The 26,408-nt window shown below is 38.0% G+C and overlaps 2 protein-coding genes across 11 annotated transcripts; one reads left to right on the forward strand and one right to left on the reverse strand.

Moving 5' to 3' along the window:
* The first annotated feature begins 2,266 nt into the window (after nt 1–2,266).
* On the forward strand, nt 2,267–8,291 carry LOC130546588 (uncharacterized). Of its 2 annotated transcripts, XM_057321947.1 has the most exons (3): nt 2,267–3,351; nt 3,921–4,490; nt 5,243–8,291. In XM_057321947.1, the coding sequence occupies exons 2-3, from the start codon at nt 4,076–4,078 to the stop codon at nt 6,595–6,597; spliced, it is 1,770 nt and encodes a 589-aa protein (XP_057177930.1). In that variant the 5' UTR covers nt 2,267–3,351; nt 3,921–4,075; the 3' UTR covers nt 6,598–8,291. The 2 variants fall into 2 exon arrangements, with proteins under 2 accessions (XP_057177930.1, XP_057177929.1); XM_057321946.1 differs by having other exon boundaries at nt 2,267–4,490.
* Nucleotides 8,292–9,001: 710 nt separating this feature from the next.
* tpm2 (tropomyosin 2 (beta)) lies at nt 9,002–24,454 on the reverse strand. Of its 9 annotated transcripts, none has more exons than XM_057321117.1 (9): nt 24,236–24,454; nt 21,747–21,872; nt 15,644–15,777; nt 15,288–15,405; nt 14,930–15,000; nt 14,483–14,558; nt 13,250–13,312; nt 13,075–13,144; nt 9,010–9,661 (listed from the first exon to the last, which is right to left on the reverse strand). In XM_057321117.1, exons 1-9 carry the CDS (start codon nt 24,347–24,349, stop codon nt 9,579–9,581), a joined length of 855 nt encoding a protein of 284 aa, XP_057177100.1. In that variant the 5' UTR covers nt 24,350–24,454; the 3' UTR covers nt 9,010–9,578. The 9 variants fall into 9 exon arrangements, with proteins under 9 accessions (XP_057177105.1, XP_057177102.1, XP_057177100.1 ...); XM_057321115.1 differs by lacking the exon at nt 14,483–14,558 and adding an exon at nt 13,977–14,052 and having other exon boundaries at nt 9,015–9,661; nt 24,236–24,452; XM_057321116.1 differs by lacking the exon at nt 9,010–9,661 and adding an exon at nt 12,137–12,523 and having other exon boundaries at nt 24,236–24,453.
* Between the last annotated feature and the right edge of the window lie 1,954 nt (nt 24,455–26,408).

The raw sequence follows: 26,408 nt of genomic DNA on the forward strand, positions 1-26,408 counted from the left end.
AGGGTATTTTTATACTTTTTTCAATTTTGATAAAGTCCATATTTGAAACACATGTCGTGTGTCATCTGTGGTGTGTGCTGCAGTTTACAGTAACAGAGCCTCCTCATTAAGATTAAATAAATGCAAAATTAAGTTTAAGTACACTGACAAAGGCACAAAAGACTGTTTTTATAAAGGATGTCGATATATCACAGAATATATAACAGTGTATATTCAACCGTTTTGCGCAGACCGTTATCTCTTCATATAATAAAAGAATGGTCAGACAGCAGGTGGCGGTGTTACTCCAAAGAGTAACACGTCACGAAGAACAAGGGGTTCTCGAAAAAACAATGGAAAAGTTGGTAACAGAAAGACTTATGTAAATATGTTCTGGAAAAGAAGTAATTATTATTAACACCATATCAAACTGGATTCCGTAAAGGATGAAATACTATGGATTCAATATTATATCTAGAATCAGAAATCCGAAAAGCACAAACAAATAAAGAAATCGTTATAGCTGTATTTTTTATATTGAGGAAGCATACGATATGTTATGGAAAGAAGGACCTCTTATCAAGTTAAATAAATTAGGAATAGGAGGTAGGATGCATAATTGGGTGTTAGATTTCTTGTTTGGTAGAACAATAGAGGTAAGACTAAGGCATATTCAGTAGACACATCATAGATATAGCATGGAACACCTCAAGTATAGTGTGTGTAGTCCTTTGTTATTTAATATAATGATTAATGATATTTGTGATCAAGTGGAACATGGAATATGAAAATCATTGTATGCAGATGATGGGGCTCTCTGGATTAGGGAAAAAATATTGAATATAGAAAACAGTAGAATTATGATCTTATAAATGGGGTTTTAAACTATCAGCTGCTAAAACACAGATAATCTGTTTTTCTAAACGGCATAAACAAAGTTAATCGAAATTGTATGATCAAGGAACAGGTGGGTGATTAGATTTCTGAGAATGCTATTTGATGAAAAGTTGACATGGAAACAACACATAGATAAAGTCAAAACAGAATGTAAGAAGTCTTTCGGGACGTGAAAATTTAAAAAAGGACAACAGTTCATCTTTCTGTATTTACAGTAGAACTGGTTGCAATAATGATATAGGATTAAAGTGGATTGAAGAAAAGAAGGAAAATAATGTTATAATTGCATCAGATGTCATTATTATCTAGTATTAAAACAGGGAAATCACGTAGAATAGATTTATTAAATGAAATATATCAAATTATAAAGAGATTACAAATATGGGTTTGAAGCTATCCTTGATTTGGGTTCCTTGCACATGTAAAACAATGATTTTTGCTGCTTGTCCAATTAACCTAACTAACTTAAGTTGAATCAACACAACTTTTGGAAAATTGGGTCACAACATGATTTTTTATGTTTAGTCATATAACTTAATCCATTCATGTTGGGACAACATAATGGAGTTGTGTTGTGTGAACATAAAATTGTTACAATTGGGCAGAGGACTTATATTTCCCAGCATGCTTTGCGTATGACTGCATTTTGAGAGTTAGTTTCTTAAATTAGTGTTATTTCATGCATTTTTTTGTAAAAATAAACACTTGTTACTTTTAATGTTCATTTATCTATAAGGTTTTGAAGAGTTTCTTATATTTTTGAGTTTTTTGGCTTTCATTATTCAGAAAAGCGTTGCCTTTGGTTACGGAGTGGGCAGTTACATTTATCACTTTGAACGTCTGTTGAGTTCTCTTAACTCGATATTGTCTTATTGAAGATAAATGTAGGTTTTGTCAGTTGTGGCCTAATGGTTAGAGAGTTGGACTCGTGACCAGAAGGTTGCCGGTTCGATTCCCAGGACCGGCGGGTAACAACTGAGGTGCCCTTGAGCAAGGCACCTTACCCCTACTTGCTCCCCGGGCGCTGCAGTGATAGCTGCCCACTGCTCCGGGGGTACGTGTGTTCACTACTCTCTGGATGGGTTAACGCTCTTTAACGCTCTCGCGTTAAATGCAGAGGTCACATTTCGTTGCCTTGTACCTTCGTACATGTGCAATGACAATAAATTGAATCTAAATCTAACTGTATGTTAAGTTTACTGAAATAGATAATGTTACTTAAATTCAACGTAATCCAGCTATGTGGAACCTGTTGACATAAAAAAGTTAATTAAGTTGAACATATCATTTTTTTCAGTGTAAAGGATAATGAAGTAGTAAATAAGTTAGCCAAAGAATTAAGTCACAAATAATAGAAATGAAAGTTTTATTAAGTAAAGGTGAGGCAAAAACAATTATAAAAGACTATTCTCAAAAAAATATGGCAGAATTATTGGGATACAAACAGTACAGGAAGACATTTATATAATATTAAGAGGTATATTGGTATTGGACATTTCATGGGGAAAAATCGAAGGGATGGAGTAGTGCTCTCGCGTCTGAGAATAGGACACACAGGACTCAATAAGACACTTTATTTCATAAATAAACACCCAAATGGAATATGTCAAAAGTGTAGTCAACAAGAATCTGTAGAACATGTGTTAATAGAATGTAAATGATATGAAAAAGTTGAAGGAAGTAAATGAGCAATTAATTAAATTCTTAAAAGAAACAGGATTGATGGAAAAGTGTAAATCTTTTTATTTATTTATGTATATATAGACATTCCAAGGGTTGTTATTTTCAAATAACAACCGCTCAAAACTAATAACACCCTGTAACCCGGATGCTGCAAATCATTTTGAGAGGGGCAGTTTAATATTACACTAAAATGTATTATAAATATGTCTTTTAATAACATATATGACATTATATTTACAAATGATTAAACCAATTTGCCTGTTCGTGATGTTTGAACATCGTTTCTTACTTTAAAACCGAAACTAAACGGCTTTTCCTCGCGGAAGGTCTGCATTCGGTAAAAATGAGCTAATAAAATATGTCAAATTCACATTTTATGTCCAGTTTTTTTTCTCATGTGGCAAGTAGCCGTGTAATAAGCGGGATAATGTACAAGCAGCCGGCTGCGCTTCGAGGCGGGTCACACTGTCGGGACTTATTTCTGCGATAACCGGCTGCCTGTACATTATCCCTTCATATTAACAATGATAGGAGGTAATTGCAAATAATTGGATCCACACTCCAGTTCAGAAGGTGGCGGTAATGCGCCTATAAGATGGTTTGCCAACCGCCGGTAAAACTCAAGAAGAAGACTCGAGACGCACATTTGGGGCAAATTCCAATGGGAAGTAAACATCTGACTGATAAAGCCCTCGTTGTGTTAATTCTGGAGGGAGCGGAGTCATTTTGTTTTATAACACAGACGTCTCGTGCGCACTTGGTGAAGGGATTATTTGAGGAGTTAAAGATGAGGTAACACACGCAGTTTCTGCCAATCTCATATTAATCTTGAGTTTCTATACAGTAGTATTGCATACTTCGTATCTTTGAAGAATATTTAGTTTGATCAAAAGAGAGATACAGCTGTACGATTATTTCCGGAAAAAGACGAGCTGCTAGAGGCAGGCAGGGGGGACGCAACTACAGCACGAGCACACAATACATCATCGCATTGATTCACTATAAATTCGTGTTGTTTACATTATGCACATACTTGCCAATACACAGACATATGACTTAAATTTGAATTACCGCGTGCGGTACTATCTATCAGTTTCAAACGATCTCTAAATCCAGCGTTATATCCACCGTTTATATAACATCCATCATTGAAATGCAATGAGCAAACAAACACAGCTCAACTTCCGTCAGCGAAGTCAAGCGGCGTTGGTGGGCGTGCTCCCGCTGGCTGGAGAACGCGTGGGCGTGCTCTTTCGCCCGGTGCTTTTCCGGGAGAATTGTCCAATAAGGGACTAAGAACCCTTGTTACGAAACGGGAATCCATGTTCGAAAAAAAAAACGTTTATGAAAATCTTGATTAGCTGTTTCAGGTGCGTTTTGATTCGGGTTGGACCTACACTCGGCAGGACACCGGCCCTCCAGGACTGAGTTTGGACACCCCTGAACTAGATGCGTAGGAGTCGGGTTTCAGTTTGTGAGGTTTTAAAGCCGGTTAAAGGATGTTTTTGACTTAAAAATGGAGGAATACGATGAAATGGATAAATGTGTGACAATTTCTGTCACTGGCAAAAGAAAACGTCGCCAACAACACAATTCTGCCCGTTCTAAGGCGAAAGAAAATCGGTACAGTGCCAATGACAGGATTCCACGAGTTATATGTACACACAGCAACAGTGCTTTGTGTCGGGCTGATACTCTAACAGAAATGGACATAGCATACATTAACGAACAGCTTTATTCCAGCCATGACAAAGTAAAGCAAGATGCCGTCCTACTGTCTCACATGGATGTAATGCAGTGTAAGCGGAGGCGGGCAAAAGTAAAAGCTGAGGACAAGCAAAGACAAAGAGATTTGACAGTCAAATATTTCGTCCTAAAAGAAGACAAAACCAATGTTCCCGTGTGTCAGGCTTCATTCCTCAGCATTTTTGGTAGGTATGCTTATTATGTTCATTTATGTTCATTTTATTAAATAAACAATTTATTGAATGGCTCCTGTAGTTTGGTCGCATTTAAAGAAACCGTATGTTACATCTAGCGGTTGAGCTTGGTATTGCAGTCTAATTTGAAAATATTGGAGAGACAAGTTTAGCCAAGTAACTCTTCTTCTCGGTTTCTTTTGCTTGTTATCAGAAATAATCTACAGGCACTCGATTGTTTGTGAATGTGTACCGGAAGTTAAGTGCAGCCCACGAACGCACGCATGCCAAAACCAATTCTTAAGATTAATAATCGAGTCAATTTGTTTTATTACGACCACTAATACCATACTGTGGATCAGTGGGTTTTCAGTAAGTGCGCAGCATTGCTATTTTTAGCACTCATCATTTTATGAGCACTCATATTTTTTTAACAATACGAATCACTGCAATTTTCACCCCACACCGGCTCCAAATAATATGTATTTAAAACATTTTCAGTAGATCTCACAAGCTAATTCAGTCAAGAACAATGTGTTTACTGCAAATGAAGACATGCATGACTGGTTTGATGATTCACATTCAGTACATACGTAGATAAATCTATTTAATAAATAGATCATATACAATATACAGTATATAATTTTTTTACGTTTCAAAATTGAAAATGCAATAGGCTGTTTTTTAGTCTCAAGTATTATTGTGTACCTACTCCCAGTTGTGTTTATCCCTGACATTTGCATTATCCTCTATTTTTATTTCAGGTGTCAAAAAAGATAGAGTACATGGCGTTGCTAAGTACTGGCTTGAGAATGGCAAAGCACGTCCTGAAAATCGTGGTGGTTCCAGGCAAAAAGAAGAGGAGGCTGCAAAGAGGGAAACGGTTCGCAACCACATACAGTCTTTTACTTGTAGAGCAAGCCGCTACGCCCGACGTGGTGGACCAGGGAGACAGTACCTTCCTAGTGACTTGAGTGTAGCACAAATGCACAGGATGTTTCTTGAGCAAAATCATCAGCAAGTTTCATACTCGCTGTATTGGAGCATCTTTGTCTACGACTTTAACCTGGCCTTTGGTCATCCTGCTAAAGATGTGTGCTCTTCGTGCGTCAAGTTTCGCAATGCAATTAAAGAGCCTGACCCATCTGCAGAAGAGAAGCAGAAAAAAATTCTGCTGTACACACTACACAGACGCCGCGCACGTCAATTTTACAACATACTAAATGAAGTGGGCGACACTTTGACCATCTGCTTTGACATGATGGAGAACCTGGTCCTTCCAAAGTCCGCAGTTGGCCAGTCGTATTATTCCCGTCAGTTATACATGTATGTATTCGGCGTGGTTCGTCACCACGGGAGAGGTGAACCCCAGAGATGCCACGAGATCCATCTTTACACCTGGCTTGAATATCAGAACTCCAAGGACAGTAACACGGTTGCTTCAGCTTTATGGCACTATCTTAGCTCAGTTGCTAGAGCCGAACTGTGTCAATGTCAGAGTCTCCGCTTGTTCTCAGATTCCTGCTACGGCCAGAACAAAAGCATACATCTTCTGTCTATGTTGTTTGCACTCCGTAGCCATCTGTACCCTCAGCTTAACGTCACCTACTTCTTGCCGATTCGAGGACACAGTTTTCTTCCAGCAGACCGAGTGTTTGAAAGAATTGAGCAAGACATTCGGAAAAAGACAACCATTTTGATGCCAGAGGAATACTGCGAAATTTTAAGGAAACATGGCAATGTTCATGAATATGGAAAAGATTGGCAGTGCTACAATTTTAGAGACGAAGCAGCCAGGTTCACAAGCAGTCCGAGATCATTTGAAATAAGTGATGCGAGAGTACTACAAGTCTCTGGAGATACGTTGGGGTTTAAACCTGTGTTTACCGGTGAATTTAGCCAGCACTCTGTGCTGAAACAGGGAAAGAAGTGGTGTCGATTCAATCCACCTCTACTTCCAGATGTGAACTGCGTTAAAGTGGCGAAGAGAAATGATGTCATGAAGCTGCTGGGTGAGATAGGAGTGCAAAAATCGGTGCTCGGTTTTTATAAACGCATCCTGTCGAATGCTGGTGTTCAGGACATTGCACAGGACCTTGAAGATTGCGATGAGGATTGAATGGGACAACATCTAACATTCGCCCTTTGCATGCGTAAACCTGTGTGTTGTTTTATTTTGTTTTCCATGTTTGTTCTTGAAGTACAGCAGAGGATACTTATGGAATCTGAAATGCATTATAGCTTTCCTGTGGCTCAGTGGTTAGAGCATGGCGCTAGCAACGCCAAGGTCATGGGTTCAATCCCAGGGATTGCACATACTTAGAAACAAATGTAATGTACTACAATCTGATATGCACATTATACTAGACATGTACATGTTATGACAATGGATTGTTGATATTTGACTAAACGAAACTTATTTAACAGTGCACTTGTTGCATGTATTTTGTACTTTTATTATTTTATATTTTCAGTTTCTTTCGTCTTTTATTTGTCTACTGTTTGTTATCCAGTAAAGTGTGATGGTTTTACTGTATTTTTGAGCGTTCGCCTTCATTCAGAAAGGACAGTGAAGAGTCACTGGAGAGAGATTGGGAAACGACCTTAAATCACATTCAAACTTGGGTGTTGTGTGTGGTTCAGTTTTTACATTTTGAATTCTGACTTTCATTATTTTCTAGTTGCATCTTCAGTGATTTTCCAACACGCTTGCATGTACTTGGAGGGTTTTGACAAGACATTCAAATTAGTTAAATACAAATTAAATGACTAAAGTGACATTTCTGAAAATAAGGCATTTCATTTCAATTACTGACTAATAACCTTTTCATTGCCGTTATAGTGCAATTACAGAACGTAAACATAACAGCCTGATAAAAATTGGGTGTTTTGAATCTGAGCTCCTCATTTTTTCTTTATCTGGGACAGCCCTTCATGTAGCGTCCCTCTTCCTGTATAGTGCCCTTCAAGGGTGCAAATTAGAGCATCCCTGAGGTCAGAGGGAAGGTCTTATTTTTCTCCGAACATGAGGGCAATGTTGTGCAGAAGCTCTGGTCCACCTTCCTTTGTTGTTCTTAACTAGGGTGACCATATGTGCCATTTTTCCAGGACACGTACTGGCCAGCATTTCAGGTGCGTCCTCAGGAGGTCACGTTTGTCGACCGCATACGCCATCGAGGTTCTCACATTTCAGTTAAAAGAACAAACATTATAAAATGCGACCTCCGGAGGACGCACCTGGAATCCTGGCCAGGACGTGTCCGGGAGAAGTGGCATGGATGGTCATCCTTTCTTGAGGCTCCTGATGGCGTTTCTTCATGTCTTCTCTGGGGATGTGTTTAATAATGTCTGTTTCCGTTTGACCATCCATTGGGCATTAATGGACTTATTGGACATACCTTGTTTTGTGTTGCCGAAAAACCATTGTCAACTAAATAACACTAAAAAAACGTTCAACATCAAGTTTGTCCCAATCTGACATACTATAGCTTAAAATAGCAAACATTTTTTTCTCAAAAGTAAATAAACTGACTGTCAAGAGTGTTGAACAAGTATTATTGCTAAAAACTTGTAACTTAGAAACCTAGAGACCCACGGTTTTTCCCTCCTGCACTGTAAATAAATCCCGTAAAAAAAAATCTGGCAACTGAGGCACTTTTTCTTCTAAATTTGCAATCTTTTTCTGTAATTGTATGTTTTTCCTGTATTTCAAAAATGCATAAAAAATCTGTTAAAAAACTCTGTTTTTTACAGTGTGGAATTCCCTTAGATAAATGTGATTTTTATTTACCGCACACTTTGATGTCGTCAACAAATTTCTGTCATGAATGTGATGTAAAAGTGGAGATTGTTCCTCTGGAGATGCAGCACATGTCAGTATGAAACAGGAGCTGCTCATGTTTCCCGGCTGCTGCTCGGCTCTGATATCCTCAGCAGACATGAAGCTTACTGGAACTGATCATTTGAAAACTGACTCCACCGACTCTAATGCCAGATATATAAATCTAAATTACTAAACGGCTTAACTGTGGACCACAAAAGACCGCATCACCGCCCGACCATCTATCCCCATGACATTCCTCTATGCCCAATATAACCACCCACAACTTTAAACAAACAGCACTGTTGACTGCCACAACAGAACATTCTCCTCACACAAGTAAATATGCAAGCCATCAATGTTTCTTTGCATGATGTTAGATGGCAATCACTTCTAAACATCACGCGAGATGCTCCTCATCCCATAACACAAAAACTTAAGAATTAATAACCGCTCTTTACAGCGAGAGGACGGAAACTGACAGTGTTTGAGAGCAGACGCTTTCACCCAATGTGACTCATTGAACATACACCTGTCTATCAAGTAAACATATTCTCATGATGTTTGTGTTGTCAGCGCCTCTTAGACCGACTGACCCTCAGCTGCTGTATAGGTGAGATCAGCATGGACCAAAAAAATATTATCATAAGAAACATAAGTGGCATAGAAAATAAAAAATATATCTGTTCAACACATCATCAAAGGCAATGTTTGATGATGAAACAGTTTTAATAGTTTAAACAAAACACCGAGCTTACAAAATTGCATAGGATACATGATTGGGTGATGCATTCAAAATGGCAAGAATCAGTATGCCAGAATATAATCTGCTGTTTTTACATCCCTTTACCTAATAATTGAAAAGTGATATGCATTCGAGGGAGCAAAACAAATTCAATTTTTATACTTGCAGTTACACTCACAAACCTGCGCTTTAAAAAAAAAACAGGTACAATTTTGGTATGTTAAAAAAATCCAATGTGGTACACAATACTCATTTTTGGAAAACGTTTTAAGGAATTTTTTAGGAAAGTTCACAATCTCACTGTCACAAACAGATTTCATATTAATATTATAAATCCAAATATCTTGGTTTCTTACATTGCTACTAATCAAGCCACTGTGCATTAAGCCTGGACATGAAACGGAAAGTGTGTGACCATAAGACATTCATCTGTTAAAGTGAATTAAGACTGCAGAGCTGGAGAGCAGGTGCATTCGGCTCCGCTGGAAAGCTGGGCGTTGTGTAAGACTCTTGTCTGTGTTGCACAGATCCATCTTTATAAATTGTTGAGCTCCAGGAGAGTTTGGTCGAGCACCTGGTGCATGTTTAGATTTTCCTCTTTGGCCTGAGATAGTTTCTCTGGTGGTGTGAGAGCAAAAAGAAACCATGTGAGACTCTAAAGCAAAACCTCAGAACGAAGCTGCACAGAAAAATACAAATAAAATCAAATAATCAAATCTTGACCATTACAACATACAAACTACAGAAATGAAAAGAATGGCAAAAAGTGTATATAATTCAGAAACCAAAAAACAGTATTATTCACGGCAGAACAGTTCAAAATGTCTGATGTAGATTACACTCAATATAATATATATAATATAATTCACAGACGAATTGTGGGAAGATGCTTGAACCTTTCTGTCAAGTTTCTTTAAAAAGCACTGAATATGTCTAATGATTCATATACAGTGGTTCACTCAGGGTCACTTCATATGGCCATCTTAACACTTCAGTGCAGTACTTTTCATTAAAAAGATTATTGCTGAATGTATTCTTTCTTCGATGGAATAATCTCTTCTTTAGGGCTTGAGAAAGTTTTTAAGAGACTGCATGCTTGACTATACATCAAAAATCACATTTCCATAGAAACCATTCCTAGAATGTTTTAGCTAAATAATGAATAACATGAATATCACGTGTAAATAAAGCATACTCAGTAAGAACTCTCAATAAAGACTTTTGAATATCTTTGCACATTAAATCATGTCAAACTGCCGGGATGGGATGTAAGCAGGACCACTGGTTCTTTACAGAAAACACGCTTTTGGGATAGAAATCTTTGACCTCGGCAGCATGAATACAGACAAGCAGGTCATTTAAACACAGAGAAATAACAAGAAGAGGAAATAAACAAAGAGAGAAGCTAAATGCTGAAATGCAATACTTGGGTTTTCAGAGTGGACATGTAAAACCTCTTCAAGCATTACAAGGACTTCGTGACTAAATTGCCTAACCATATAAAATAAATTTATGGTTGACGAATATTCCTCAGTGGGATTGATAAGATAGTCAATATATGCATTGGCACATACCATACAATTATTGACAACAAAAATTGTATGATCACTATAATGGTGGTTTGTTGAAATGTATACATTTAGATTTGAACCAAGCCATATAGTTTACTTTGCTACCTAATATATTTAAGTAAAATTAAACTGATTTGCATGGGTAGTATTTACTCCCCTTAAGAATCATTTTTTTCTTAACAGTTGTTAACTATTAATAAATTTGTGAAACTCTAACTGTTCTTTTTATCTTCAGGAATAAATTAATACAAATTGATTTTGATTTATTAATGAAAATTACTTAAATGTGATACATATGAATTCAATTGGGTTTAATATGTAAGAATATGTGATCATGTTTCTTATTAATTTAAAACACGTTTTATTTATTAATATTATTACATTAAAACGTATTCTTAATCGTTTCATTTTCATATGTCTTACAAATTTGTATCACATTAACTTTATTACTTTGTTTAGGTAAAAAATAAGTCATCTAAATGGATGGAAATTCTATACGCAATCAGAATACATAAATCTTATGTATTAGGCCAAATATTTTTTTGAGTGTACCTGCATTTTCTATTCACTGAATTATCATTTAAAGGGGTCAAATGACAGGGCTAAAACGAATATTATCGTTTGTTTGGATGTAATGAAATGTGTAAACATGATTTAAGGTTTAAAAGCGCTGTATTTTCCACATACCGTGCATGTATGTATCTCCTCTTTGCCCCGCCTCTCTGAAACGCAGATTTTTTACAAAGCTCATGGCTCTGAAAAGCGAGGTGTGCTATGATTGGCCAGTTAACCAGTGCGTAGTGATTGGTCGAATACTGCAAGCATGTGACGGAAATGTAACGCCTCTTACTATATTTGGAACATCAGGTTCCTCTTCAATTGTACTGACAGGTACGCCCACCTTACTTGCATAGACATTTGGGCAGTCTTAGTCAAATCATACCACCAGCTGACGTAGATTTGTGGGGGCGTGGTTACACGAGGCTTTTCAGGCAGGTCTGGGTGAGCATTCGCTTTAGATAGAATGCATTTTTTGCAATTTTACGTGTCTAATACATGCATGGGCAACACACCAAAGACACAGAAAAACACGTTTTTATGAAGAATTATTTGGTCAGTTCAGTTCTGTAAACACTGCAAATGTAATGAAAATCCAAATGAATCTTTCAAGAATAGATTCAGTTGTAGAAAGTCAGTCATATAAATAACTAAACTGTGTGTATAGTATTAATGCTGCTGCCTTCACATGCTGTCAGAAATTCGATAGTTCCCTCTTCAACCTGGAAATAATTTATGAAACAGTGCTCTTTCAATGTTAACGGATATTAAATACGTTTAATGTTACCAAATCCACACGTTACTTCCGAATTTGTGGTGGGAAATATCCCACTTCCGATGTGTCTTGAACGCAGCATTAGCTACCATGTGGACGTAACATGTACTTCCTATATTGAAAAGAATAAAAAAGATCTAAAATGATTGGTGATGACGCCAAAGAAATAAGAAAAGAGGAAAGCTGAAGCAAGAGACATCTTGACATTTATTAAAGCAAATAAAAAGGGAAACTAAGGGAGAACACGTCAAAACAACAAGGCGGCACGGAGATGAGAGACCGTAGAGAAAGAGTCACAACATTGAGTTGACCAAAAACCTCTAAACATTCACAGGAACATGACGATATTCACAGCTCCGGGATGAAGAGAGAAAGACACAAAACATTTCTTCATTCACATAGAGACACATTCAGCAATGAAACCCAAGTGTGCCAAACCAGAAACAATACGGAGAGAGAAAAGAAAGAAGACAGGAGGAGACCAAGGGAGCGTCTAGAGGGTAGTCATGTCGTTTAGAGCCAAATCCAGTTCCTCGCTGAGGGCTTTACCCTTCAGTTTCTGAGCATACACCTCATCTGAACATCATCCCGGAAGAACACAGACAACACATGAGATGGACAGAACAAAACAATGAGCAGAAAAGGACAAAAGAACACTATTAGATGGAGGACTTTGACTCGGTATGAAACAAACTACAAAGCAAATTCAACTAGAGAGTCGGTTAGATCACCTCGGTCATGAAACTCCATCCGTTGAAACCTCACGCTCCATGCTCTCATGTGTCCACTACACAAGCACTAAACATCTAAAGTGTCACCTCAGTAAAAACATGACATGCGGTTTCACTCCGACACATCCCAGAAGACACACGATCCATCGGCTAAACACACGTCACACGCACGCCACTTGCACAAAGATCTGTTAGTATTATACACAATCGGCTGGATTCATGCTCAGCAGTTTTCAGCTTCTTATTGTTCATTTTGCTTTCCAGGAATGAAAGGAAAATAAAATGACTCATGATGAAGAGTGAGACTGCCACACTTGACGTTACTGGAACATTCTCGGTTGTTCTGTCATTAGTACATTATTTACACACATAAATGACACACTGAGCAGCTCGTACCTTCTAAATCATCAATGGTCTTCTCAAGCTTTGCCACGGACCTCTCGGCAAACTCGGCACGGGTCTCAGCCTGGACACAAGACACGTTCTCATCAACCAATAGAAACGGAATGGGTTTGGACTAAATAAACAGTTAAGCAACACTACAAGGCCAAGATCACCGTTGTACACTCACCTCCTTGAGTTTTTCCGTAAGTACTCTGACCTCCTCCTCGTATTTGTCTTCTTTTGTGGAGTACTGTTGAATAAATCATTCAAAAAATGATTAAAAAAAATACTGTTTGAAGATGAACTGTAATGTTCTTTTTGCAAATGATTATTAAGTCTATATAATAAAAACTTTCAGGGATGCAGACTCATTCATGGCAGATGTATCTGTTAAAAACAGGCTTAACATTTCCAAGTTCACATTTCAACTAACTTTTTCCAACAAAATGTACTACCCCACAAAATCGTTTTTTTTCCAGTGTAGTTTGCATCTCTGAAACTACTATGCAATAGTAAAAGAGTAGCAAATATACTACTGGTTGTGAATTGAGTAGAAAAAGATTGCACTGTGTTGACAGAAAGACAGAGTAAGCGTGAGAACGTTCATTTTTGTTACAGAAGAAAGGAATTTTGTACATATTTTTGATGAATAACTGTATAATATCATTTGCGGGCTAAAGAACAGCGTGTTCCTGTAGTTCTGTGTCACAAATATAGTGCAGAGACGATCAAATGACTATAACATTTTATGAACTTTAATCCTGTTTATTCTGATGAGCCCTGTCTGGTGGTTGGCTAGTCAGTGGTGTACCATTAGTTTCAGGGTGTCTGTGATAACCACAAACACAGATAAACTGGGACAATGTGTGGCCTGGTTTACACATTTTCTGAAATCCTACAACTACTCTTCATACCTTCTCTGCCTGTGCCTCCAAGGACTTCAAGTTGTTGGTAACATTTTTCAACTCTTCCTCAAGGTCGCCAGATTTGCTGTACCACAGCAAGAGAGGTGAAAATAAAAGAGAAAAGGAGAGAGATGGCACTTTAAGAAGACAGGAAAGAAACCAGCTATAGCTACGGAGACCCCAACGTGAACAATGAAAGGAGCTTTTATATCGTCAAGAAAAACTGAATCAGATAAAAGAAGCTGATAAAATAGAACACAATGGCACATAACAAAGTATTAATCTTGCATACTGGTTGTACAGTTTAAATAAAAAATAAAACAATATATTTTTTAAGGTGTTTGCAATAATTAAATAGTGGAGTTCCTCAAGGCTCTTGTCGAGGTCCCCTTTAACTGTACAGGATGAGTTTCAGGTGTACAGAGACAGAGCTGAGAAAAGAAGCAGAGGTCAGAAAACTCAAGAGAGGAAACGAAGCCAGCATTAGTGGCATGGGCACCAAAACTCGGTAATACCTCATCCTCTACAGCCACCATGGATTTAAAATTCTGGTCCATGAGTTTAAGTTCCTCCTCCAGCTGTCTGACTCGACTGGGTTAGTCCAAAACAGTTCAAGGGGTTAACGGGGGGATATCATAGGAATGACATATTCCAGGGTAAGTACAATGGAAAACAGGGACAGAGAGGACAACCTAAGAGCTCCTCTCTTACTAATTATAGAGCATTTACGGCAGCTACAACATCAACACCTTCAGGTATCTGCACAAAGTTGAAACTGTGCAACAATACAAGTACGTTAAGAGTTTCAGGTACCACAGACATGCATTATACAGTTTTATTCATGCAAATGTACTAAAACATCTACTTCTTTACTCTTAACATGTGGTCAAGACATTTACATTAGATGACTGCAAAACGAATAAAGTACACACAAGGTTACGCAACAAATCTGTCATACTTACGCCTCAGCCACCTCAGCTCGCTCCTCAGAGCGCTCCAGTTCACCCTCGAGAATCACCAGCTTACGTGCCACCTGCAGTCAGACGTTAGTACAGCTGTTTAATATTAACTCAACACTTCGAACTGTTTGTATGTAAAGATGTGTGACCATGACCTGACTCTATTACTGAAACATGATCAAATAGTGAAATTTGCTAATGCATTAAAAGAACCTACTAGAAATGTCATTTCCTTTTGGGGGAGCTTAAATCAAAAATCAAAATCAAAATACAGCCAAGATGTTGGCCAATATTGAGAGAACCGATCCATATTTAAAGAAGAGTTCCAATCATTTCATTGTGAGAGAATTGAGATGCACACCTCCTCATATTTGCGGTCAGCCTCCTCAGCAATGTGCTTGGCCTCCTTCAGCTGCATCTCCTGGATCTCCATCTTCTCTTCATCTTTGGATGCTCTGTTCTCAATCACCTTCATTCCTCTGTACAGAACAAACACGTTATCACACTGATGCCAGGAACACTTCATCTGAGAGACACGAAACATACGTCCTGTCTGATACTTTCATATAATGTAATAGTTTGGTCCAAAAGAACATTGGCTGGGGGCCTTCGGGTCTAAATCGCTATGGTAAAGTCATATTTCATGTGTTGTTGTGTCTGAACACAAGTGTAGAAGGTGTGAGTAAAAGTGCAGAGCTGATGAAAGTGACCGCTGACCTCTCGCTCTCATCTGCAGCTTTCTCCGCCTCCTCCAGTTTCTGTAGAGCAGTGGCGAGTCTCTCCTGCGCACGATCCAACTCCTCCTCAACCAGCTGAATACGTCTGTTTAGAGACGCCACCTCAGCCTCGGCCTACAATCACACAAAACAAACATCAGTCCACACACACACACACTTAAAAACACTGCCAACGACCTCATTATAGAGAATTTTCTGTAGGAGTGATTTCTACAAACACTTCTATGTATGTGTTGTGTATGCCTCTTCAGTTTTCTTTTACATCCAACGACTTTCTCCAAAACTAGCTCATGTCATACTATTTGTTATTTTATTGTTTTCTTTATGCGTCATTTATAATATTAGTTTTTTTTTTCTCAAAGTCCTATTTTAGAAATATATCACCATGTTTTATCTGGAAAAATAAAACGGTATAAAAAGTCACTTTTTCTACAAGCTGGGATTCTTCTAACAGTCAGTTTAAGAAAGCTGATATCTTCAAAAATTTTTTAGAACAATTACCTCTAATATGTCAAAAAAATTATGGAATATCACTGCCTGGTTTATGACCCTTTTAAGGTCTATTTTGTGTATAGTTAGTTGTTTTCTCAACATCTGTTATTGAGTGAACTGCTCCTTGCTATTACAAAGGTTAGACATTAAAGGTGCCATTAATTAAAACCACAATTTTAACCCGAGCTTTTGTTATATAAGAGGGAATCGTATTCACACGAACATCATGTAAGTGTCAGAACTGAAAACGCCCTTGTTACTGAAATTACATCTGTTATTGACAACAGGCCCAGCGAACAGCAGGTTCTGGAATGCACCTATCTATTGATAGGTTGAACACCGCCTCCACAGAAGAATATCAACGACTACTTCTCTAGCCCCGCCCACTGGTTCGCGCATCACAGAACTGAAGTAACACAAGTGACACGGAACCAGATAGAGCGAGTGTAAGCATCATGCCGTTAAAGATCGCAAAATATTGCGCAGTGCCTGATTGTGGAAGAATACAGTCGCTGCATAACCTTCCTTCTGATTCCTGCTACAGTAGGAATGCGTGGTTGAAGTTCATTTTTAAAGACGTTCCAGCTCACGTGGGGAAAACATTGAGCGTTTGTTCGCTTCATTTCAACGCGGATTCCTTGAACAAGTCTTTGCGGAGAGACTAAAATGAAAAAGCAGTGCTGTGCCGTCAATATTGGATCCGATAGGAATGGCGCAGCAATCTTATGTGAGTAAAACATATTTGTACTATGCGTCACTATTGCTTTGTTAGAGATCGCTTGATATGTCCTGATAGTATTACCTGGGACTAGAGGTCCCCTCTAGTCATTTGTAATAATTGTAATCGGCATCTCTGTCATTTGGCGGGCTCATGTATCATTTTTCAAGGTTTTATCCACCGTTTGCGAATAATGGAGGCTGTTTTGATATTATTTCTGGTGCTGGGTCATTTTGGCCGGGAGTCTACCGTTTGTTTATTTACCATGAAAACTATAGCATTTGAGACCCGCGATCGCTGTGATCTTCTGTCCGGTTCGCGGGTCTTAAATGCTGACATGTACGGTCATATATCATTAAATACCATACAACTATAGGCTGTACAAACTATACGCAAAGCCTGCCATCACATCCGGGAAATAAGTCCGTAAATTTGAGTAAAATCAAGTTACCTAACGTTACGTGTCTAACCAAATTCACAGAAGGCTCCAACTAAGTCAACTATGCAAGCTGCTATCCAATCATAGCAGTGGGCGTTTACTTCCAAGTCTTCTATGCGGCCCATCCTTAAAAACTCAGCGTTTCTCCAGCCGGCCTCAAAACCAGGGTAGAAAATAGCCTATTACTTATTGATTTTGATGTTTTCGAATGTAAAAACCACGCGAACGTCATAAGTAGACATCAGACAATAGTATAAAACAATAAAAACGGCCAGTTCATTGCACCTTTAAAGGGATACTTCACCCAAAAATGAAAAGTCTGTCATCATTTACTCACCTTCGAGTTGTTCCAAATCTGTATACATTTCTTTGATCTGATGAACACAGAGAAAGATATTTGGAATTATTTTTTTTAATATTTTTATTTTTGGGTGATGTATCACTTTAATGTCACACAAAATGTGAACATTCTGTCAAAACTATATCACATAAGTGGTTTGCTCTAGTGACCTTCATGGGTTTCTAAGACATTATATTAAAGTCCCCCTGTGGTCAAAGATTTTATTCCTTAAAACTAAACTTTGACCATCAAAATGAAATATTGAAAGATTTTTTCTTGTGAAAGTTATTTTTCCCGTCTTAAAATAGCTCGATAGTAACTCTACCCCTCAGCTTTATTAGTATACGCAGATATTTTAATATGCAAATTAGCCCCGCCTTCACTCAGTCGCTGCTAAAACTGAAAGTGAAACTGAGAGCTGACACAGCAATGCAGCGATCATTTTAGCTCGAATCTATGCATCATCTTTGCATATTTACGCCTCAAACTGCTCATCCACAGGGGCCAGATGAGTTGATGTGATTGGTTACAGGTTTATGACGTCATTAACCGGGGCAGTTTCAAACCGCAATTTTTTGTAAACTGCAGTTTTATGAAGAAAATACTCAGCAATGGTTTCAAATGATAAATTTGCACATGGTTTGTCTTAAAGCACAATAAAAACACCACATAAACAAATAATAAACATTAAAAAGTTGATTTTCACCACAGGGGGTCTTTAATATTCCAGACAAGGAGATTAGAAAATACAAACAAGTCTCTTTCAATAGACTTATAAAGTGTTTATTCCCATATCACTGAATGTAAGATTATCAGTGCTGTCCAGAACAAAGCACACTGAAATCCAGTTGTTTGTCTGAGTTGAATGTAACCTTCCTTCATGTCAAATGCTGAATAGGACTTAGATAAATGTGCTTGTTATCCACTTTACACTTCTGAGTAAATATATAAAGAAACACCGTCATGCTGTTAAGTGTAAAGCGCAGTCCCAGAAAAACAAATGACTACTAATCCACAACCAAATAAATCCTTGCAACCTGATTCACTTTCTGTTGTCTTCAGAATCGAGGTAGCTGTGGAATGCGGCTGGCATTCAAACCATTCACAAAACTCCAACACCAAAGTTAAACATTAATCCATTAGTCTTTCAGTGTTATTTATGATTCATTGACATATGGCAGCACAAACAACTTGACCAAATGTATTACCATTAGAACTATATCCACACCAGAATCAAGATCAAAAGAAATATTACAGAATCAACAAAAGTAAATACATTAACCATACTAAAGTAAATACTAAAAACCAGTTTAAATGTGAACATTCAACTTTAAATGCACGTGGTATTTGACTGACAGTGGACAGATCGGACAGTAAACAGACAGCGAATAATTAACCTGTTCTGGGCTCAGAGCCAGACTGACTCAAGGTCCACCTTCATCCAGACTAAACCTGACTAATCCCTGTCTTCACCTGACCGTTCCTTTACATTCACGATCCACCACACAGAAATATATCTGATGGTCAACTTCATAAGAGAGACAATTCAGCAGCCAGCTACTAAACCATATTCATTTCAAATGTTTTTCACTGGCAGATTTGGTTGATCTGACCTTTGTCTTGAAAACATGTCTCTGAAGTGAACTTGAAAGTAGGATGACACTACAAAAGAGGACTCGCTACAAAACTAGTTACTCGAGACACATTCATTCGTGTAAAACGTCACAGTTGTTTACACACAGTGAGCCCTACATCAATTTGCTTTATTCTTTCTTTTATTTATGAACAAAAGGCTGTCTCGTTTGTCTGTAATTGCGCAAAAAAAAGCAAGACCTCTTGAGGCGCTGCGCAGATCCTTCCCCGTTTGACATTAGAGTATCGCGAGAGCGATACGAAACCTGAGCTCTCGCGATAATTCAATATCAAAATCCGATCGGTCTGCGCAGCGCCGTATTTAGTCAAACATACCGACCGTCTTTTAAAACCTTTATAGCAAGCTGGTTTCACTACAATAAAACATAATTTATTTCAGATAAACTTATTTTTTTGTTTTCTACACGCCTCTTACCAACAACATTACCCCATTTCCCACAGACACGTCCTAAATGTGACTCACTCGCTCTCTGGCCTGTCTCTCAGAGTCGAGCTCTCTCTGCAGGATTTCTGCTCGATCTTCGGCATCGTCCGCCTGCTGCTGGAGGTTCTGGATCTTCCTCTTCACCGCCTCAATGGATGTCATTCCCGACATTCCCACTTAATCTAACGACACGCAACGACAGAACAAGTATCGCTATATCGCGGTGAATAACAGCCGATGTAAACACGTGAAATGCACGACTGCAGCACTTTTCTTCATAACATTTCGTCCATATTCCAGCAGACTCGAGGAATTCCTCGTTTTTTTCAGGAAAGTTCAGGGTAACTATGGTTTCTGTGGCCCCGCCCCCTCCTTGTCGTTCCTTTGATGACGCCATGGGTTACAGGACACGCCCTCTCCAGCGAGGAGCGTTTGGTGTCGGCATGATCTCCCTTTGGAACGTTAACCCTAGTTGTTTTATAAAGTGTAATATTTGTGTAAATACCATAGTACGCTTACCATACCCACATGAACAAATACTGCAGTGTACTATAGTATTACACAGTAAAATTCCTAGATGTGTTTTTTCTCCACTGCTTGAAGCGCTTAGTCGCTTTATCAATGTTGTTTGAAATTTTATTGGCAAAATCTTTAACCTTGTTTACCAGTTTACTTGAACTCGACCTACAGATTCAGTCCTAATAACCTGGTTTGAACTTGAAAACTTTCAATTATAAACTCAGATCATTGACCAACAATCACAACCCAAAAATCAGGGCACCCTCACATAATCCTGTTCATAAATGCAGCACTGTCCACTATCATATGAATACTAAAATTGACTTTTTCAATCCTAAATGAAACTGCACAGGCGAGTGCAAGCATTGTTCTGTCTTATACTGAGAGAAACAGTTGAACTTGGCAAACTGGAATCAATTTAAAATAGGTTTTCTGAGAGGCATTAACTTACTGATAACTGGAAAACATGACTGCGCTTCACTGTAAACAAATGACTGCATTCTTCTGATGTTTTCCCTTCTTTGGTCATGATGTGTAAATTATACACAGTGTCTCTTCCGCCACACAGTTTAAGAGACACAAAACACTTCAGAAATTATACTTCTCTCATGTAATAACACATTCAATGTCTTCATATTTGATCGTATCAGTTCAATGTTTTTTAATCTGTTGACAAGCGAGTGTTTATTCTTCTTAACATATCTTCACTGGAGTAACCGTGACTTTCTTGATTTGTCACGCGCACTATGATAAAAGTTTTTACAGGTTGAAAAGTAATTCATTACTAACTAAAAATCTTCAGAACGTAAGTAGATTCATGTTTTTCTAAATCTTAAAAATCAGTAAAACATTGGTCACAAAAGTGATTTGAGTAGCTGATATTGTGTGATACGTGTTAATCATAAAGTGTTTACAAGGATGTTACTGCTGCTAAAGAGACCACAGTGAGGTCATCTCATCTTAATGTCACTTTACTCCCCAAAAGATTTCATTTACTATTATGAGTTCCTATGACACACACACATACACACAACTGACAGTGATGCAGTCAAACACAGACGAACTGGGCACTGTGAGGTGTTGACAGTATTTATGAAGTGTTTACAGAATGTGATATGAGGGGCGGAGGGGTCAACAGTTGTCAGCATACCGCCATCAGGCTCACAGTTACATCTGACACACGCACGCACGCTTCAGATGCTGTACTGACTTCAGCCACGCGAGGTCGCACCTTACCACCTACAGCTCTAACAATAAAAACGCTCTAATTTATTGTAAAATATTTCTAAGATTGAAAATGTCCAAAATGAAAAGAAAAAATAAGTATATTTTAGCGTAAATAAAGTTTATTTTTGACCATTAAGATGTTTTGCGTTGTTGCACCCCTGTCCCAGTTTTCAGTAGCCATATTGTAATAAACATTCAGTGTCATGTATAACACCTGTATATTGAGTGTCTTATGTGCAGAGGTTCATGTGAGATATGTTGTGTCACTCACATCTGTGGCCTTCTTCTCAGCCTGCTCGAGTTTCTCCTGAGCGTCCTTCAGTGACTCAGAGTATTTATCCAACTCGTCCTCGACACCCTTCAGTTTCTTCTGCAGGCCCAGGAGCTCCTCTTCCAGCTACACACAATATTTATATTTGAATTAAAACCAAATAAAATATTACATATATTTGGAAAAACTAAACAACAACAACGTTTCAACTGAAATAAGTCTGAGGCACCAGTCAGAAATTAAAACTAAACTAAAGCTTAACTAAAATATAAAAATAAACTTATATAGCAATTAAAATAATTACATAATAATAAAATGACGAAAGCTCATAACAACATTTTTACAATTAACTAAATAATATACTAAAAGTTGACTAAAAATATAAAATGTGAAGCTAATTTAACATCTTAGCGAAACTACATAAAAACTAAAATAACTGTTTGTGGAGACTTGTCATACACTTTCATTTTTTTACATTTTAAAAGAAGCATCGTTTATATGTTTAACCACTAAAAATACAGCGCATGAATACATCTGTTCTTTTATTAGTCTATTCAAGGGTGGCTAGTTTATGAATTTCTTCAATCTTATTGTATATATTAACAGATCACTGAAGGTTCAATTTGATTTTGTCGTTTTCTCACTTTTTGAAAGATGATTACTTTTCAAGTCATACTGTAAAACCTTACAGTGAAAATCGCTAAATGAAATGAGTTACTTTAACTTAATATTTTTTTAAAGTTAATTCCACTCACTAAATATTTGTCTTGTAAAGTAAATGTTGTATTTCAATAAACACTTAAGAGGACCCTCCTGTTTTGTCATCATTTCTTTGTATCAATGTTAGTTTTTGCATAGTCTAATGTAACTTTATTACTTTGAGTTTGATGAACTTAAACCATTTAAGTAATCATATAGTTGTTAAGACTTATTTAGATTTGTTACCTGAATTCAAACTGACTGAGTGAACTGACTTAACTCAAATGAAATGAGTTTACAATACTCATATTTATTCGTTTTTAGCCAATCGGTGTCAAACGGTTTGAGTTACTTTAACTTGTCAGGTTTTACAGTCATCTGTTATACGATGACCTGCTAATCCGGTCAGATGAATGTGTGTGCATCAGGGATATGTTGAGGTCATGATGACACTATTATAAAAGGCGATGGATCTGTCTGGCTCCAGCTGCCGGGAGTCACTCTCCTCTTTTAACAGGCATCAAATAAATCCCATAACAGCGCACATAACTCTGTGTCTCTATTTATTGCGTTCTTTGTGCCCTGGAGACAGGCGGCTTCTGTATATGGAAGCGCGCGCCATCATAGCGTCTGTGAAAATAGACCACAAGGCTTTGTATAAAGAGACTCGACAGAACAAATGAGCAGCCTGGAAGCAATGCGCTCATGCTGGATGCCTGTCTTTTATTCCGGCTGACGGAGCGGGTGGGACAGGCTTCAGTTATGGATGGCATTGCGGCCTGGACCTTTTACTGGCTCCAAATGGTACAAAGCCTTGACCCTATTGTGCGGAACAATTCCATGAAGGTGGAGCGAACAAAAAAAGATCCCTGGAACTATATGTGCCCAACAACAGGCCTGTTAAAACAAAAACCTTGGAACGAAAATAGATCAGAACAAACAAGTCACGGTTTTCGTTTAGTAAAACCGCATAAGCGGCGGTTTTCATTCATATCTCAGTGATCGTTTGAGATGACTTTGAAGTAGATCGATGAAATAAAGATGATGTGAGGAAACTGTCTCATGTTACAGGCCTTCACAATCATGTCAAGCATGTTCAAGGAGTGTGTTTCTCTCGTACAGAGACAGCTGCACGTCTGTTATGGAGAGCACAAGCGCTCATGAATAGAAAAGTGTTCCTTGTCTGGCTGCATGGTTCCATAAAGAACCTTCAACCTCCACAGGAACGAAGGCGTCCCTACTAAGAACCCTTCTAAGCATCTTTCCTTTGAAAACCATAACAGTCTGTGAACGTGAGTCTACATTTAAAATTCCCACCCTGTCTGTTCTACATCCCATTTAATGGAAGGAGAGAAAATGTGGAGCCTGTAAATCACGGGAAAGGTGTTGTAATGGAGTATACTTGAATATACAAACATATTCACACCTCTATATTTGGCAGGTCAGTTGAGTTATGCGTGATTGGCAGGCCTTTAGGAATAAGACTAAGTAGATCTAATAATAGAGACGCTGCTCAAGACACATGCGAGATGCTGGACTGCGAATATTAATAATAATATTCATTTTTCATTAACTGGAAGGTCAAATCTCCGAGTCAGCTTCACCAATCTGATAATTAAGAAACTCTTTGGAAAACGTTTTAAAAGCCATTTTATATGCTGTAAAATGAATTCTATTCATACTCTAAAGTTCACAAACTTTCCCTATTTGCATCGCACAGTTTTCATACATTAGAAACAACAGAAACACAGAGTTTTAAAAGGATGAATCAAAGTTTTATCACGTCGCACCTGTTTGCATTTGTCCTCTGCCCCTTTCTTGTCGATCTCCGACTGTTCTGCACGATCGATGGCATTCTCCTTGTCCAGTTTCAGCATCTGCATTTTCTTCTTGATGGCCTCCATGGTTGATTTCTTTGGTTCGTGAAGACAGTCGAGCAGAAAGAGGCGCAGACGGCGAGGCTGACGGACAGAGAGACAGTTGGAATCCTCTCTAGAAGAACGCTGGTCTTTTTTGGAAACCTCTCTAAAGTCTGTGGGATAGTGACGTCCCCTTGCTGTGATTCGTCCGGCTGAATTGGCTCAGGGTTTGACCGTGAGCTCATGTCCATGTTTGGGAGGCTGTGATTCCTCCTCATTCTCCTTCAGACGTCACAGCATTGCTTCTCAAGCCTCTCTCGTGTAGATCCTCAGCACATTTTGTATGTTTTTTTTTAACACAAAGCTTAGGTAAATCAGGTGTGTTAGAGATAGTTCATCTAAAAATAAATACTCTGTCATTGTTTTTTCACCCTCATGCGGTTGACAGCCTGTACTTTATTCAGTGGAATGCAAAAGAAGATATTCTGAGAAATGTCTCAGTGGTTTTGTGTTCGTACAATGAAAGTCACTGGAGGTCAGTGTTGTTTGGTTTCTCAAAATATCTTCTTTTGTGTTCTGGAGAGGAAAGGAAATCATACAGGTTTGATATGACATGAGGTGAGTAAATAACGAAAATTTTCATTTTTAGGTGAACGGTCTCTTTAAGGAGCAGTGCATCAGAGCTTCATTATTCACAGACGTCCACCTAAACAAGCTTGCACTGTACAATATCAACTGTTTTGTTACAAAGGTGTAGTAGTATACAGTCGATCTTGAGCAATTATAATCATATTACATATGCAATAAGGTACGAGAGGCTGTGCTTTGTCGTGAATAAGTCACGGACATTGTTGGGCACAACGCGAAGAGCGACCAGTGTTGGGTGTAACTAGTTATTAAGTAATTAGTTACTGTAATTTAATTACTTTCCCCTTGAAAAGGTAAAGTAAGGGATTACTCTTATTTTTTCTGTAATTTAATTACAGTTACTTTTGATGTAATTAAACTAAATACTTTGTGTAATATATGTGTGTGCAATAGTGGAATTGACATCAAAATTCAGAGTCTAACTTTAAAATCTGTGCTTTAATGTATAATTCTCACATTTGTAATACTTTGGTCAGTTAATAATACTACTTTATGTAGTTTAATATTATTTATTTGAATGAATTAAAAGAGCCCTTTCATGCCTATCCTTGAATCACTTAACTAATCAAGGTTGATACAGGATATAGAAGTAATTCGTAATAAGTAACTAAATACTTTTTGGAGAGAGTAATTTGTACAGTAATCTAATTACACTATTGAATATGTAATTAGTAACTAGTAATTCATTACTTTTTCAGAGTAACTTACCCAACACTGAGAGCGACTAATTACACACAATACAAATATTAAAGCCGAAAATGATGCACCAATGCAATTTTCACTTAAAGCCTTCCTTTCGCTGCAAAAATTGTCCCTGATGGACGGTGACCAGCAACAACATGTTTTGTTTACGTTGCTAAGGGTGCTAAGCTACCTCTAGGAGATATAATAAAGCGACACGGAGTTAGCTTTCACTGTTATGCTGATGATACTCAACTTTATATTTCCTCGAAGCTTCATGAAACACAGCAGTTCCACCGAATAATGGAATGCATAGTCGATATAAAAAACTGGATGAGTAACAACTTTTTATTACTGAACTCGGACAAAACGGAAGTGTTACTTATTGGACCGAAAACTGCTATAAGTAACAACCAAGAATACTGTTTAACTATTGACGGATGTTCCATAAAACCCTCGTCGTCAGCAAAGAATCTTGGCGTTCTATTCGATAGTAATCTGTCATTTGAGAGCCACGTCGCCAACACCTGTAAAATTGCGTTTTTCCATCTTAAGAATATATCTAAACTACGTCATATGCTGTCAATCTCAGATGCAGAGAAGTTAATTCATGCATTCATGACATCAAGACTAGATTACTGTAATGCACTGTTAGGTGGTTGCCCTGCAGGCTTATTACAAAAACTCCAATTGGTCCAAAACGCGGCAGCTCGAGTTCTTACACGTACAAAAAAGTATGAACATATTAGCCCGGTTCTGTCAACCTTGCACTGGT

The sequence above is a fragment of the Triplophysa rosa genome, linkage group LG22 (genome assembly GCF_024868665.1).
Source record: "Triplophysa rosa linkage group LG22, Trosa_1v2, whole genome shotgun sequence".
NCBI classification, from domain to species: domain Eukaryota; kingdom Metazoa; phylum Chordata; class Actinopteri; order Cypriniformes; family Nemacheilidae; genus Triplophysa; species Triplophysa rosa.